The 17,641-nt window shown below is 37.5% G+C and overlaps 1 protein-coding gene across 1 annotated transcript; it reads left to right on the top strand.

Moving 5' to 3' along the window:
* The first annotated feature begins 1,280 nt into the window (after positions 1 to 1,280).
* Positions 1,281 to 16,821, top strand: SLC40A1 (solute carrier family 40 member 1). Its single transcript, XM_058188938.1, has 8 exons — positions 1,281 to 1,732; positions 2,962 to 3,029; positions 7,542 to 7,701; positions 8,846 to 8,961; positions 11,080 to 11,206; positions 13,571 to 13,816; positions 14,313 to 14,963; positions 15,571 to 16,821. Exons 1-8 carry the CDS (start codon positions 1,687 to 1,689, stop codon positions 15,888 to 15,890), a joined length of 1,734 nt encoding a protein of 577 aa, XP_058044921.1. The 5' UTR covers positions 1,281 to 1,686; the 3' UTR covers positions 15,891 to 16,821.
* Positions 16,822 to 17,641: the final 820 nt, after the last annotated feature.

The raw sequence follows: 17,641 nt of genomic DNA, 5'->3' as shown, positions 1-17,641 counted from the left end.
TCTGTCTGAGATGGTGTAGAGTTTCCTGCCTGGGCAGGGGGTTGGACTAGAAGGCCTCCAAGGTCCCTTCCAACTCTGTTGTTGTTATTGTTATTGATCAGCATTTGATTGACTTTGACATTACTACCTACAAATAGGTCCTACAGCAAACTTTTATAGTGTTTCTCCATGTATAAAAATAAATGCTCTTTTTCAGGGGTATTTCATGGGAGGGAGAACTGAAAAGGTTATGGTTTAAAACAGGTTGTTTTCCCTTCCCAAGTTTAAAATTTCAATTGCCAAATAAGGATATTGCATGCAAGAAAAGAAAAAAGGGTCAATTATTTTTACTAAAATTTCTCTACTTAACAGTGGAAGGAGGGGTATTTTTTCATTTCTCATGCCAAATGCCTTCTTGGTCCTCAGTAAGGAAGCCAACCATAGAAATATTCCCTGGAAAAGCTGAAAGATAAATGCTCAGAATAGAGATAAAGTAGAAGGAAATTTTGAGTAGCCCAAGTAAACAATGGCAGCAGCCAAATGAGACCAGCCGAAAAGACACCACTTTTAAACAAAAGATTAGCGGGCAGACATATTTGCACCGAAAAACAAATGTCATTGTTGATTGTTTGTTTTAATGGATTTTATTCATTTATAAAATATACATATCCCATGACTGGGTCCCCATTAAAAAGTCCCCCAATGGCTTATGAGAATGAAGTTTCGACACCCACAAAAACAACCACATTCACCGCCAAAAGAAAAGAGAAACTAAACCAAAAAAAGACGCAGGGAGAAAATCCCCGGCAAAGTAAAAAAAGTCTAAACTTTTATTAAAAAGAGGTGGGGGTGATGTACAACGTAACAAAATATCTTCGGATCGCTACGACCACCCTCCCGCCCCGTAGACTTTTGTTTCCAGCAGAACCGCCGGCTTTGGGGTTTGCACCGCTTTCGGGAGGAACGCAGAGGCTGCCCAAAAGAGGACGCCCTGCATTTTATTTCAGGGTGTTGTGTCGTTTCGGTGCAAATAGGGTGCTCTGGGGTGGAGATTCCGGTCAGCCTTCCCAGACATATAAAAGGCCCCCCTCGTGTCAGTCGCAGACTCCCCAAAGGGCGCGCGAACCCCAACCTCTCCTCCTCCTCCTTCCCGAGGTCGAAGCCCGAGCTCCAGAACCCCAGACTGACGGACCGACGGGCGGAGATATGCAGATCAGCTGGGCGCTGATAGGTGATTCCCGGGCTCTCCTCCGCTTTGGCTCGGCCCCTCGAGGCAGCGTTTTATAAACAAGCGGCTCTCCCGCAAGGCGCAACAGTGTCCAAGCGGGCAGCTGAGGCTCGGAGTCGAGAGGCGGCCGGAGTCTGACGAGGGCGGTGGGCTCTTTGCTGGGCCCCTTTTTCTCTCGGGGCCGTTCTTGGCCTCTGCCTGGGCATAAGGCCATTCCTTTCCAACTTCAGCTACAGTGATAGCTAAGTTTGGAAAGACCAAACAGAGAGAAGCCGCTGCCTCCTCCTGCATCTCTTTTAGCCCCCCACCCCACCCTGAATCGCCCCGTGTTTCTGCTTTCTGTACCTCGCTCTTATCTACTTCCACCTCTCTCTCTCTCTTTCTGTTGCTTCTGCGCCTGAAAGGGCTTGACAGCCTCCGCAACTGAGCAAAAGAAAGGAGAAAAAAAAAGAGGAGAGGAGAAGCGACCCCGGATTGCCATGGCTCGGTCTGCAACAGAACAACAAAACAGCCGAGGCTGTTGCGGTGAGTGTGCAGGGGCCCGATGGGCTGGGCTTTTAAGGGAACGGCAGCAGTGGGAAAGCCGTCGAGGTTGCGTTTTGTGCTGGAAGGGTTAAACGCCCGTGGACCAAGTGGGCGCGACGCGCAGGGAAGGTGCTTTTCCCGGGTGGTGGAGTGGGTGGGCGAGTGGGGCTAATGGGTGGAAGGATGGAGGAGGGGAAGCGGGCTGGGAACTGGGGAAAGGGAGGGGAGCACAATTCGAGCATCAAGTGGACTGTCGGGAAGAGAAGGCGGCTTTTCCAGTTGTGCGACTCTCCAGAAGTAAAGGAACCCCGCTTCTTTTAGAAACTGGGTTTAAATAATATTGGGGTTGGTGATGTTGCTATGGGAATCCGTTTTTGCTCTTGTGATAAAAAAAGGATGCTTCAGAGGAAGCCCCGGTGGACTGTTCAGTAAGACATGACATTCGTGTCCAGAATGACATCCACGAGATTAATGTTGTCCTCCTGCACATAGAAAATGATCAGTATGTGTATGGTGTGTGTGTGTGTACACACACACACACACACAGAGTTGTCGGAGGGACATAAAAGCAACTGCATAAACTCAATTTTCTGCCAAAAAGTACCCCATTTTGGGACGGTAACTGGAGGAAAATGGCCCAAATCATACAACCTGCAGATAGCCAGAGAGAGAGAGAGATCGAACTGTGGGTAGATTGGACTTCTGCAGGTTGTATGATTTGAGCCATTTTCCTCCAGTTACCATCCCCAAATGGGATATTTTGTGCCAGAAAATTGAGTTTATACAATTGCTTTTATGTCCTTGGGACAACTTTCTACATTAAAATGTCAGTAAGTGAATCCAGTTATCCCTTGTATATTTGATTGGAGAGTGGCCCTTCCAAATGTACAGCACCTAGAAATAAAAGCATATTTGTGATGAAGGATATAGGGACATGGAATGGGAGTAATGGAGATGATCAGAACCCCATAATATGTTGCTAGCAAAAGGTATTATAAGGTACTTTAAAAACTTACTATTAGGATGGCAAGTATTTTTTGAAATGTTTATATTAATGGGTAACTGTCAAGCTACCTTAGTAGTAGAAGTAAAATAAATATTCATCAAATTCAAATTAATTCTTTAAAAGAAGTTTCTGAACAACGATGGTAATAACAAACACTTGCAGTCAATAATTTTACCAGGCATCAACCTGTGTTCATTACAATGCTTTGTTCTTTCCATCCTAGAATCCTGTATTAGCTATTTGACATCTGCAAAAGTCCTCCTGTACTTTGGACATGCCCTGTCCACTTGGGTAAGTGAAATAAAACCACAGGAATTTGCATTTGATTTGAGGATAATTAATATGTATTATAATTACTTGGATACATGTGCATTTATATTACTATATTATATTTAGCAAAAATACATCTGTTAAATTATGCATAAATTGTGAAATCACTCCTTTAGGATGCTACAGTCAGTAATACTACAATTAGGACTAGATTCTTTTATGGATAAAACCCATGATTCACTGATTTTAAAGAATCTCATACAGTTGTTGAATGGTAGATGCAAATGCAGCCATACTTAAGGGTAGATCTTTTGAAATTGGTGGACCTTAACTTGATAATTTATGAATTTGTTTCCTTGGTTTTAATATATCTACTTAAAATGTCACTGGCTGGTCTCAACCTACTAAGTACAAAATAAATTGAACTTTGCATCTGATTTGAGGCATTTTCATTCTATTTGACAAGTTTCCATTTTTTTAGGCAGTGCTTGCCACTCAATCTTATCAATGGGTTTCGCTCTGTTTTAGTAATTTTTGATATTCTCTGAATAAGAAGTTTGAGGTTTTGCATTGCAAATAGAAACTACTTGTAGAAATTTATTGTTCAAGAAGTTGGTTTTGCATCATATTTTTGAGGAAGCAGAACTTTTTTAAAAAGCAGATAGAGTACATTGCATTTCCGAGCAACAGTTTAAAACAAGCAGTTGGTAATTTTTATGTTAGCTTAGCTAGTGATTTTTTAGAGTTATGTTAATTATTATGAATTGTTTAACACTAAATCTTATAATCTTCAGAATTTTGTTTTCACTTATTATAAATATTCATTTATTGCATCTTTTCCTGCATTGTTCTACATTTGAATAAAAAGTTGTTTATTTTTTCACTGCAGTAGTAAGAGAGTTTACATGAAAAATATCTGATTGGCAATAATGTTGGACTTAAGAAAAAAATTATGTATTCAATCTACTTTAAACCTGCTTTTCTACTTAAAAATACTCGACTAAATTAGAAACAACATTCAAAATAGATCCTATATTTAAAATTATGATTAAAAGTATGTATGAGAAAGAGATAGAAACAGTATTGGGTTGATAAACCTGACACCTACATTTTGATTTAAATCTGGCTTGGTTGTATAGTGACTAACTATTGTAAGAACATAATATAAAAGCATTTTATATAGTGTGACTGGTCAGCTCTTTGTCGTGGATAGTAGCTCTTAAAATTTAAAATCATGGCCATCCTCATTAAAATATCCAAAAGATGTCTATCATTTTACCATTATCATGTGTTCGATATGATAATCACTTTTCCACTTATTCAGATTAACAATAACTATAACAATAGCATATTTGATTGTCTCTTGATGTAATGAATTATATGACTAGTACTATGATCCAATAAGGAATTAAGCATTATTTATTTCATTGGATTGCCTTTGGGCATTTAGAATTATGGCATAATTTTAAATGGCTATGTAGTTTGTATACCAGAATATATTTATAAAAATTTTTGCTTAATTCATTAATGATTGCTTACACTCATTCATGATAATATTGTATGCCTAAATCATTTTTTTTCTTTAAGTGGAAAGCAAACAGGCAAATACAATAATATTGTCTGGCTAAATCATTTTTTCTTTCTTAAGTAGAAAGAAACAGGCAAATAAATACGTTTGTAAAGTAGCTAACCTTTTATAACCATTAATTAAATCAAGAAGTTTAAAAATATTGCAACTTCAGTAAATATCAATATTGCTGATTTAGCTATTAAGTTATTTATTAATTAGGAAGTAAGAAACTCTTGCTAGAACTTCAATAGCAGGCTTATATATTGAGTTAAAAACTGTGGCTTCTACTTCATGGCAAAGTCAAAAGTAATTACATTTTAAGAGCCCAATGAATCTGCTTCCTTGTTAGACCAGTGGTAACTTCATTAAATTGTGGTCAGTTCATACCTTATGCAAAAGCAAACCGGGAAGTGAAAAGTACATTCCAAAGAGTTGATATTAACCATGATTTCTTAACCAATTTACTTCATCAACCCATATACAATATTCGTATTTGCCAGTATAAACTGAAATACCTTTAGGAGTGCATATAAAATAGATTGGGCCAATTTTATATATTTTATAACACTTGGGTGGATTCCCAATGAGGAACTTATAGTGCAAACACACCTTGCCTTATTCTCAAAAGTTTATGAGAGGCCAAATGAAGGGTATTTCTAATCTTGTGTTTCCTCAATGCTAGTTTTTTTCTCTTCCTCTAAGAATCTGTTTAAAAAATGGAATAGTTGCACAACTATTTCACATTAATAATGCCCTCTTGTTTTCCAGAATTTATTGTCACCAGATTATTATTTCTTTGTTTTATGATAGCTTGCATTCAGGCATTTCAATATGAGCAACTTTGGTATTATCATTAGTTACTGGATGTTTTTTGTTGCTAGCAGAAGGGGACAGATACGTGCAAATCATGGAGATATACATAGACACATACAGACAGACTGTGTAAAATATGAACATTGCAAAATAAACAGCCAATAGAGATATCAGCTGACCAGTCTTGTTTGGTGATTGTTCATTAAATCATTTTTTCTTTCTTAAGTAGAAAGAAACAGGCAAATAAATACGTTTGTAAAGTAGCTAACCTTTTATAACCATTAATTAAATCAAGAAGTTTAAAAATATTGCAACTTCAGTAAATATCAATATTGCTGATTTAGCTATTAAGTTATTTATTAATTAGGAAGTAAGAAACTCTTGCTAGAACTTCAATAGCAGGCTTATATATTGAGTTAAAAACTGTGGCTTCTACTTCATGGCAAAGTCAAAAGTAATTACATTTTAAGAGCCCAATGAATCTGCTTCCTTGTTAGACCAGTGGTAACTTCATTAAATTGTGGTCAGTTCATACCTTATGCAAAAGCAAACCGGGAAGTGAAAAGTACATTCCAAAGAGTTGATATTAACCATGATTTCTTAACCAATTTACTTCATCAACCCATATACAATATTCGTATTTGCCAGTATAAACTGAAATACCTTTAGGAGTGCATATAAAATAGATTGGGCCAATTTTATATATTTTATAACACTTGGGTGGATTCCCAATGAGGAACTTATAGTGCAAACACACCTTGCCTTATTCTCAAAAGTTTATGAGAGGCCAAATGAAGGGTATTTCTAATCTTGTGTTTCCTCAATGCTAGTTTTTTTCTCTTCCTCTAAGAATCTGTTTAAAAAATGGAATAGTTGCACAACTATTTCACATTAATAATGCCCTCTTGTTTTCCAGAATTTATTGTCACCAGATTATTATTTCTTTGTTTTATGATAGCTTGCATTCAGGCATTTCAATATGAGCAACTTTGGTATTATCATTAGTTACTGGATGTTTTTTGTTGCTAGCAGAAGGGGACAGATACGTGCAAATCATGGAGATATACATAGACACATACAGACAGACTGTGTAAAATATGAACATTGCAAAATAAACAGCCAATAGAGATATCAGCTGACCAGTCTTGTTTGGTGATTGTTCATTAAGTGATTTTATTAGGTATTGAGTTAATGGGAGTCGGAATCAATTATTCCTGTATTTTTCATGGACAGAACAATTGAATGCTAATTGATTGTAGCAGAGCTAATTATTAGTTAGAACTTGTAAGAAAACACAAACACAAAAGTAGACAGAACAACTGGTACCACCCCAAGTTGTTCTGTGAGTGAAATGGGCAATCTTTCAATTCAAGAAATAAATAAATAAAAATTCTTGCCAGCCCAGACATTAAGAGATGGTGTATTTTATCAGTGAGGCAGGATGCAAGTCTTAAGAGAGTCTTTTCCAAGATGATAGGTTCCAGGTATTTTGAGATTCACAATTTCCGCTGGACATGCAATTCAAAGATATTAATGTTATAATTGTAGGTTTGGTTGAAGGTTGTTTGTTTGTTTGTTTGTTTGTTTTCAGTGCGGAGAAAGTTTACAATACAGCAGATATAAAAAAAAGAAAATGTTAATAACAAAAATTATATAAGAACCTTCTCTCTCTCACACTGAAAGCTTGTCAGACATAAGTAAAGGTACCACTACTAAAAAAAACACAGCCCCCCCACTTCAATTTGTATGTACATCATTGATGATATTGGTAATGGCCTCTTTAGACTGTGATATAAACCCTATAAGCAGATGAATCTTTAGACTGTTATATAAACCCTATAAGCACTATACTATAGTGGCAGAATAGTCCATGTGTCCTGTTCTGAAGATTCTGTAACCTATCCCTTTTTTCCTTTTAATGAATCTGATTACTAAGACCGTTTGAGAATCTAGCCATTTTGGATAAGAGAGGCTGCTAGAAACCTGAAAATGTAATATATACATATTTAGGGTGATATAGCAGTATGTTTTGCTATTTTATTGATGTTTATTTTGAACTTTGTGTATCACCTTGCAATCTGCCCAAAGTTTTCTAATTATTTGCAGATTTAAAAAGCGATGAATAATTAAACATATTGTATTCATTCTAGGGGGATCGTATGTGGCATTTTGCAGTGTCTGTCTTCCTGGTTGAATTATATGGAAACAGTTTGCTCCTAACTGCTGTTTATGGATTGGTTGTGGCAGGATCAGTTCTTCTTCTAGGTGCCATTATTGGAGACTGGGTAGACAAGAATTCAAGGCTCAAAGGTTAGTAGTGTCATACAATATTGAAGAATATTTGCATATAATAAGGGAAATCTAAATCACAAAAAAGCATGGAATTTGCTGAAACAATTGTGTCACTGCCAAGTGTGCCTATTTGGCTAGTTGCACCTATTTAAGCTTGAAAAACTTTACCGGACTTACTGACCATCCTAAAATAGAATGCTCAGCTGCATAGCCAAAGATTTCCCTAAGGTTTCAAAGATAGTTGACTTTGGAAGGCTCTGAAAATTCTATAGAAAAGCCATTTACATGGAAGGCCACATGAAAGCCATGGACTAGACTGATAGATTAAACAAACCCCCCAAAAAAAGGTGGTAAGCCATTTTTTGTATTACTGCCAAGAAAAATTAATGCTCATCTTCATCAAGCACCAGATATCAAGCTTGAGTTAAAAGAGACTTTTCTCTCTAATGCAAAATTAAAGGTTTGCATCCCAACTTAAAAAAAAAAAATACTAGTTCTATTGACATTGATGTAAAGAACAAGTGTCTCATTCAGAATGGCTATGCAAATAACAAATGGACTGCCCAGTCATATCTGTGTTTACCTATTTTTCAAGAATTACATGCTTCACTGGGATTTACTCCATAATGAGGCATGACTCCGTAGGATCTGCAACTACTTTAGAATAGTAATTTGAACTGTTTATTAAAAATGCACAGTAGGGACGCTACCTCATACTTCCGTGGCTTCTGTAATTATGTTATGTACTCTTCAGAATTAATATGTTTAAGTTATTACTACAACTTAAATCTTGTCTTATTTGACTAAATACTTCACAAATAATTATCTAGTCTAAGCAAAGCTAATTTTGAATAATTAATGTCCATTAGATGTAAATATCAATACTCAAGCTGGGTGTTTCCTCCTTGGTAATAGCGTTAGCAATTTGAAAATGATGCTTTCACACCAGGAAGGAACCGTCCATTGTCTAGTGCTGTTTAAGCACTAATGCAAAGATGAATGTCTCACCCTTTTTTACTTCTTAAGTCCATATTTAGAACATTGGCCTAAAAATGTTTCCTTGAAAACAGGTGTAAACATCTTGATAAAATAGGAAATATTTCAGGCTATTATTACAAGTATTGACATTATGCACCCTTTCCCTTTCTTTTCTCCTAAACAGTAGCCCAGACGTCCTTAATTGTGCAGAACGCATCAGTCATTTTGTGTGGCATCCTTCTGATGATTGTGTTCCTGTTTAAAGCGCAGCTTTTAAATTTGTATCAAGGATGGCTCCTTGTAAGTGCACAGAACTTAAAAACATCTATAAGCGTATACAAAGTACTTTGCTATTAGATGTTCTCTGAAAAATATATTCATGTTTTGTGGTCAGCTTCAAGCTTTAGGTAGATGTCTATGGAGATTCTCAGTCATTCAGGTCATGGTTGTCCCAAAGTTGCTTTCTCAAGAGGCAACCGGTCTTTCTGGTTTTTCTTTGAAGACGTTCTTTGCTTCTTATCCAGAACTAAAGAAGCTTCTTGGATGAGAAGCAAAACTTCTTCAAAGAAAAACCAGAAAGTCCAGTTGCTTCTTCAAAAAACACCTTTGGGACAAGCTTTAGGTAGGTTTTTAATCAGCTTTAAGCTTAATGTGTGTTAATTGTCAATGCTTATACAGTCAACTCCATTTATACTGCTAAAGCCAGATCAGTTTGCCTTTACAATTTAATGTTAGTACAACGTGAGTACCAATATCTATATGAAGTAAGTTCAACATCTATATGAAGCCGCTGGGTGAGATCATCAGTGGCTTCGGTGTGAGGTACCAGCTGTATGCGGATGACACCCAGCTGTACTTTTCCACACCGGGCCACCCCAACGAAGCTATCGAAGTGCTGTCCCGGTGTCTGGAAACCGTACGGGTCTGGATGGGGAGAAACAGGCTCAAGCTCAATCCCTCCAAGACGGAGTGGCTGTGGATGCCGGCATCCCGGTACAGTCAGCTGAGTCCACGGCTGACTGTTGGAGGCGAGTCATTGGCCCCGATGGAGAGGGTGCGCAACTTGGGCATCCTCCTGGATGAACGGCTGTCTCTGGAAGATCATTTGACGGCCGTCTCCAGGAGAGCGTTCTACCAGGTTCGCCTGGTGCGCCAGTTGCGCCCCTTTCTAGACCGGGATGCCCTATGCACGGTCACCACGCCTCGTGACGCCTCGCCTGGATTACTGCAATGCTCTCTACATGGGGCTCCCTTGAAGGGCATCCGGAGGCTGCAGTTAGTCCAGAATGCGGCTGCGCTGGTGATAGAGGGAGCCCTCGTGGCTCCCGTATGACACCTATCCTGCGCAGACTGCACTGGCTACCTGTGGTTTTCCGGTGCGCTTCAAGGTCTTGGTAACCACCTTTAAAGCGCCCATGGCATAGGGCTGGGTTATTTACGGACCGCCTACTGCTACCGAATACCTCTCACCGACCCGTGCGCCTCACAGAGAGGGACTCCTCAGGGTGCCGCCAGCGAGGCAGTGTCGCCTGGCGACGCCCAGGAAGGGCCTTCTGTGGGGCTCCCACCTCTGGAACGAACTACCCCCAGGACTTCGTCAACTTCCGGACCTCCGAACCTTCCGTCGCGAGCTTAAAACACACTTATTCATCTGCGCAGGACTGGATTAGATTTTAAATTTATTGGTTTTAAATGGGTTTTATTATTTATACTGTTTTTAAATATTCGGCCTTGTAGAATAAGTTTTTTAATTGTTATTTTAATCTGTATTTATATGTTTTTATTTGCCTGTGAACCGCCCTGAGTCCTTCGGGAGATAGGGCGGTATATAAATGTGATTAATAAATTAATTAATTAATAAATAGCAAAGAACTGATTACAAATGTAGATATACTGATTCTTAAAAAGAGTGAGCGATCAGGACTGAAAAAAATTCAGACAGCTACAGTTTTTTATATTATGGTATCTAGTGGTCATTTTTGCAGTCAGCCTGATATCCTTAAACAGAGGAATTATATCAAGCTATGCTATGGCTTATTATAACTGCTGTTTGCTGACTAAGCCACTGACTCATTTTACATATTACATTAAGTTGCATAGCATACCATGGTTTATAAATCACAGTTAGCTGTATCTACAAGTATCTTCGCTAGGTTCACTATAGAATCTCATTCAGAAAGGTCTTTGGAACATCCTGGAGAAGTTTTGGGAGAGGACTTTGGGGCTATGGTTAAGCTATGGCTTAGGGAAGATTAAGGAGATCAATTTTTGTCTGCTCCCTATGTGGTCAAATATCTTGAGATTTAAAATTCATGTAAAACATAGCAGTTCAGGAGGGAAAGTTGATTTAAATAGTAGTGGAAGGAAGGCCTGTACTTTCTTACCTTTTCCATAAACAAGTTCTTTCCATTTCCACAGACCTTGTGCTATATTCTAGTCATCTCAATAGCAAACGTTGCAAATTTGGCCAGTACAGCCACAGGAATCACCATACAGAGAGACTGGGTTGTTGTCGTTGCTGGTGACAATAGAAGCAAATTAGCAGGTAAGGTATATTTGTTTACCTTATTTTATTCTGTGTGAATGGCTTAAAAGAACAATTGAATGCTACACATTTTGCTGGATTGCAGCAAGTGAACATGAATTTAGATTTCTTTTCCAGATCTTTTTTTTTTCTAGTTGTTTGGATAAAGCAACAGATCAGAGAATTATATAATTTGTATGAATAAGTAGTCATTATAGTTTCATCAAGATTTAGCAAACAAATTGTAATACTCCTTAAAATACTACTTTATCACTTTTTTTGCAAAACAGTATTGTTTCCATTGTTCATCGGACAAATCCATTTATGTAGATAAGTACTCAACATGCAACTCCGGATGGCATACCCAGTTAAAAACAACAAATACTCATCATCATCCAAAGAATAAAAATATAAATTGTATTGTGCCAGAAGCAGCTTCAACAATTGATCAAGATAGGCTCAAAACTCTCCTTACTTTGTGCCTGAAACCCAATCACCAGAGCCTTTCAGAAGGAGGGGGGCAGAATTGGATTTTGGGAGGAATGCTGTTCCATGGGGCAGGCATAGAGACAAAAAGGCACATCTCCTAGCCCCACCAGATGACCATGCTTAAGTGATGGAACTTAGAGCATGCCGACTCAGTCAGCTGACATCAGACAGGCGGCGGTATTTGGAGGCAGGCAATTCTACAAATAACTAAGCCCATTCTATTTGTAGCAAATAAGATGCCTTCATGCTGTTTCTTCTATGGAAAGAAGGGTAGCCTGTGTTGCAAACTGACAACAGCAGCCTTAAATTCTACTCCTAAGCATTCTGAGTTGTAGTAGTATCTGAATAAGGACTGAAATAGAAATAATATGCTTCAAATTACCCCACAGATTTTGTTAGTTGAAACTAAAAGTCCAAATGACCCTCGGATATACAATGAATTGCAACTAATTGTTATATAGCATGATGCCAGATTCTTTGTGCTCTACATTTTTAGTCTGATTGCAAAAAATCATTCATTAAAAATATATTTATGTGGACATATGGTATCTGGGTATTCCATTTTTTTAAAAATGCTGTGAAAGATTCCAGAAGCTGCCCAATGCAAATATGGATATGCACAGGGAGACTAAATGATTAAAAGGATATGGTATGAGAAGGGAACAGACAATTAAAATTGTGTCTTGTTTTCTACTTAAAACTAAGTTACACAGAGTCATGCAATATTTGCTAGGTAGATAGTGAAATGTTGCTGTGCTCCTAACAATATTTCCAATTTACATATGTAACATGAATGATTAGAAGTAACCAATAGACCGCTTATACTAGGGGAAATTGTGCTTTTTTCCTTCTATAATGGTCTGGGTTGTTTTCTTTTTGTAGTCAACCCAAAATGTTGAATGGTGGGAATGTTGAATGGTGGATAAAAGGATATGCCTTTTTACGCAATACTAGTTAAATGCTAGAATTTGATGAAACACAATGTGATAATAATATATAAAAGATTAATTATCTGGTTCAAGTTTAGTGTGAGTAAGAAGATTTCAAGATAGGCATAATATCTTTGCATCCAGTGATACTTGTTTAGAATAAACATTATTCTTTTGTGAATGAATGCACACAGCTTGCTTTTTTATATGTGATAACTTATTTAACATACTTTATATAGCCTTCTAGAAAGGTTTATGAAACAGTATAAATATTGTATTCATACTAAGCCAAATACATATGCAATCAGATTTAAAAAGTTAAAAGTAAGATTAGACAAAAAATGCAGGGAAGAGTCAAAATAATGCCAGGATTTAAGAAAAGATTAAAATTATAACTACAAAGCCTAAGAAATAGTATTCCTTTTTCTTCAGTAATTGTTTTATTGCAGTAGAACATGTGAATAATACATTATGAAATACATATATTAGCTGAAGATAGTGGTATAAGCTAGAAATTTTTCATACCTAATAGCTCGGATAATTTGAAACTTTAAAGATAAGAAGAAAAGTTTATTTCAACGTTAACTATAAGTTCTAAAATATTGATAAATATAAGATTGTTTAAGTTGTACAATAAAAAGAGTGTAACATTGATAGACAATTGCAAAATAAATGAAAGTATAATATCAAAAAGGTTTCTATCTTTATCTTAATGCTAAATACTCAGGTCTCCATTGTATTATTGTTGAGATGATTTATAAATGTTAACAAAACTGAAAAACAGAATAAAGAGGAGAAGCTGCTGCTTGATAAAGTAAGCAGTTCTTCAGCCAGCCTCATATAAAAACCACCATAGCTCAGGAACCAGAAAGCCACTTCTGAGACTGCCTTTCATTGTGTAGATTTGGCACAGAAAAGATTTATTTTTGTGACATCGTCAAGTACTAACTTGTGCATTGGCTTATAGATATGAATGCTACCATACGAAGGATTGATCAGCTGACCAACATCTTGGCTCCTATGGCCGTGGGACAAATAATGACCTTTGGATCACCGGTGATAGGGTGTGGGTTCATTTCTGGCTGGAACTTAATCTCCATGTGTTTAGAATATACACTGCTCTACAAAGTGTACAAGAAGACGCCTGCTTTGGCTCACAAAACTGGTTCAAAAGGTGAAGAGTCAGAACTGAAGCAGCTCAATGTACAGAAAGGTAACAAGATTTCAGAAGTTATCTTTGATCAAATATCAATGAGCGCATGCTGTTCTACATACTTCCTTGTAATTTTTAAGTTCAACGGAGTTCATTGTTCCTTCTGTTTCCTTATGAATCTTTATATAGTATACTTTTAAAAATCCAGTCCAAGATTTGGAAAAGCCCAGTAAGGCAATGGCACTCCTGCTGCTGAAGCACGTGACTCTAAGGGTTCATTTGACATACCCAAAGCCCTAAATCAGAAGAGCAGAAATGAGGAAAGAGAAGCATTTGGTGCTTTCCTAATATTCTTCTTTCTAATGGAGGGAGGGGATGGGAAATGTTTCCTGCTATGCTGTGAGAACCAGTTTTGACCTGTCAGTCAATCGTTTACAACCTGCTCTGACTGAGGACAGAGCTCTTAAAGTTTCTTGCTCAGAGTATGCCTGTTGTTAATGGGTGCAAATTTGTTTGCTTGAATGGGCAATCCTTAATCTGCTACTTCTTTCTACAGATGGTGAATCGAAGGGTACCGAAGGAGTCCAGTTAATTCACAAGAAAGAGACCGCTGTTTCTGAGCCTGAGCGGGAAAATACTAGCTGCCTTTCTCGCATGGCCGAGCCCTTCAGTATATTCCGTGATGGATGGGTTTCCTACTATAACCAGTCAGTGTTCCTTGCAGGTCTGGCCCTGGCATTCCTTTACATGACCGTCCTTGGCTTTGACTGCATTACTACTGGCTATGCATACACTCAGGGATTGAGTGGCTCCACTTTAAGCTTATTAATGGGGGCCTCTGCCTTAACTGGAATCCTGGGAACAGTAGCCTTCACTTGGCTACGTAACAAATGTGGGTTAATCCGCACAGGCATCATCTCTGGAATAGCCCAGCTGTCTTCTCTTGTTTTGTGCGTGATCTCAGTGTTCACACCAGGAAGTCCTTTGGATCTCACTGTTTCCCCATTCGCTGACATCAGTGCTAGGCTGTTTGAAAGCAATCCATTACCCACCCTGGCGCCTGAGGGTGATTTCCTTGAAATGGCTTTTACCACTGAAATGCCTGCTTTGATCAATGCAACGTCTTCTGATCCAGGATTGGCACCCAGCCCAGTGTCTCTCATCTCTGTTAGCCTTCTGTTCGCGGGAGTCATTGTAGCAAGAGTTGGTAGGTACACTCCTGTATAAAATACTCATGGTTCTTCTTTGAATACAGATCTATACTTCTGTTGTAGTTGTGGGACCTGTCATAAATCATATATTAAGTCTAGATTTTCAAGCTGGTCTCCAGATACAGTTGGATTACAATTTATGATGTATTGGATTGCAACTTCTAGAATGTCTAGGCAGTTAAGCATTCCAGGACTTGCTTCCCTTACCCAACACAATTGAAATTGTCTTATTCTCATAAACAAATCCAAGATAAGTGAAGTGGACTAATAATTATAAATCTCAGTGGTGCAGAAATAGCATCATCACAGTTGCTGGGTATATACAAGTGTAGCCTGCATTGCAGGAAGAAGAGCAGCGGAAGTGGTTATCTTATTTCCATATCCCAGGCTTTTTCCATCAGAACTATTTCGACTGGAAGACAGGAGCAAAATGTTTCCATTGTATATATTTTCAAAATGAGGTGGCAAGGCTTTTAATTGAAAAAAAAAAGGATTTGTTTGAAGTATAGAGATCTGTGCTTATTTAACAAGTGTTCTTCTGTGTCTCCTGTTTGAGCTGGAATTAAATACCTTTTTCTTTTTCCTTTTGTTTGCTTTGTATAGGCCTTTGGTCTTTTGACCTGACAGTCACACAATTGATTCAGGAAAATGTGATAGAGTCCGAAAGAGGTATCATAAATGGTGTCCAGAACTCCATGAATTACCTTCTGGATCTGCTGCATTTCATTATGGTTATTCTGGCTCCTAACCCTGAAGCTTTTGGACTGCTAGTAATAATTTCTGTTTCCTTCGTCACAATGGGTCATATCATGTATTTCCGTTTTGCCCATAAAAGCTTGGGGAGGAACGTCATTCTTTGCTGTACTTCTGAGCTAAAGTCAGTTGCCAATGAGCCTCCAAATCCTGATGAATCCAATGCATAGAGGATATTGCCTCCAGGTGTTTTTTTTCCAGTCCATGTTGACTGGCAGGCTTTGTTATGGGTCAAAAGCAGCTGGCACCTTCTAAAAGGGTATTCCTTTCCAGCATCCAAGCCCACAATCTGCCTTGTTTTCCTTTGCCTTTCGGCAGGTAACCAAGTATGGATTTTTACCAGGTGCAAGAGATACACTTATTTATTTAAGAGGATATCTCCTCAAGAGTTAAAGTTTAATTTAAAAAAAAAAAGGCAGTTGACTAGATGGAGATAATTTTGATTCTTTTCAAATACACAACTATTATTGGTTAGAGTGGGTTGGAGATTAATAAATTAAACAAAATATGCTCTTATATGTAATATGATTAGTGGGTGTTATTGTTTCATACAGCATAGATGTGCAGTTTTTTTTAAAGAAATACTAGATGTGAGGAAAACATACAAATCAACGACAGCAAAGTTTATTGATCTCAAAAAGTTTTCAAATGTGCCTTTAAACAAACAAGACCTCTTTTCTGTGAAGTTACTTCTAGTTCAGTTTTGGAGAAACATCTGGGTTACTTTAGTATATTATCTGAATAAGAAATAATGTAAAATAGTATAGAATATGTATGCAGCACTTCCTAGGAGGCAAGGTTAACCTAGCATAGACCGAAGCTATTTATATAATACAGTATAGCATTGTAAAACATAAGGGAGAAATATTTTTGGTTTTATAAATTTTCAGTAACATGCTTACTAAGCCTTGGTTTCATAATATTAAAGGCCAAATATATGAAGTGAGAGAACTAGGTTTTGTGTGTGTATGTGTGCGCGCGCATTAATGAGAGAGTACAAGGAAAAAGAAAGATACAATCTATTTTTTTTCAAAATTATTTAAATTATTTAAAGCACCTGCTGCAAAATTGCAACCATTTATTGTACAATGCCCCCTTTAATATCTAGAAGAAATCAAGAATACATCACGAGCAACTTCTTTATATAGAACCCATTTCAAATGACTATGCATTGGCAAAAGTAATTTGTTTCCTAGATGAACAATATGAGACAATATGTATGAATTTTGTGTGTATGCCTTTCTTATGTATGTCAGTAATTTGGAGAAATAAGCTGTGTAACTGGTGAACACGTGATTAATAGTTTAATCATGATTAAAGTAAAAGCATGTCCCTGATCATAGATCTGTATCTGCAAAAGCGACTTGCATCCAAAATCTTGCCCCAACATAGCAGTACGTTGGGGCAAGATTTTGGTGAAGGCTGGCAGTGGTGCATACCTTCTGTTCGGTGACAGGATTAGTGTGGTTCTACTGTGCTAATCAGCCAGCAAGGTTTGCATTCAGAAAAAGGGTCAGCATGCAGAGTCCTGCTTCACTTTACACTGGTGAATTAGGATACATCTGTATAGTTTTAAATGTTTTACAGAGCTAATACCCTTGTTTTTTTAAAAAAATATATATCCTAGCTTACTAAAAAATACTATTTTAAATAAGTTGCAATTGGTTTGGGATATATGTGTGTGTATGTATAATTTTTTAAAATTTGTTAATGTAAAAGCAAACATTGATAATCAGTAGTGACCGACAATGCCATCTATGTATGAATTGCTTTTGGAGACATTTTATGGTATACAGAAATGAATACAATGCTTTTTACAGTAAGTTTCATGCACTTTTGTGGAAATTGCAGTAACAATGCTACAAGCACTTTGCTTTAAAATAGAGTTGAATCCTCTTACTCTACTCTGGAGTTTTTCTAA

The sequence above is a fragment of the Ahaetulla prasina genome, chromosome 1 (genome assembly GCF_028640845.1).
Source record: "Ahaetulla prasina isolate Xishuangbanna chromosome 1, ASM2864084v1, whole genome shotgun sequence".
Lineage (NCBI taxonomy): Eukaryota > Metazoa > Chordata > Lepidosauria > Squamata > Colubridae > Ahaetulla > Ahaetulla prasina.
The sequence above is the reverse complement of the archived record's forward strand: the minus strand, read 5'-3'. Positions and strand labels throughout refer to the sequence as shown.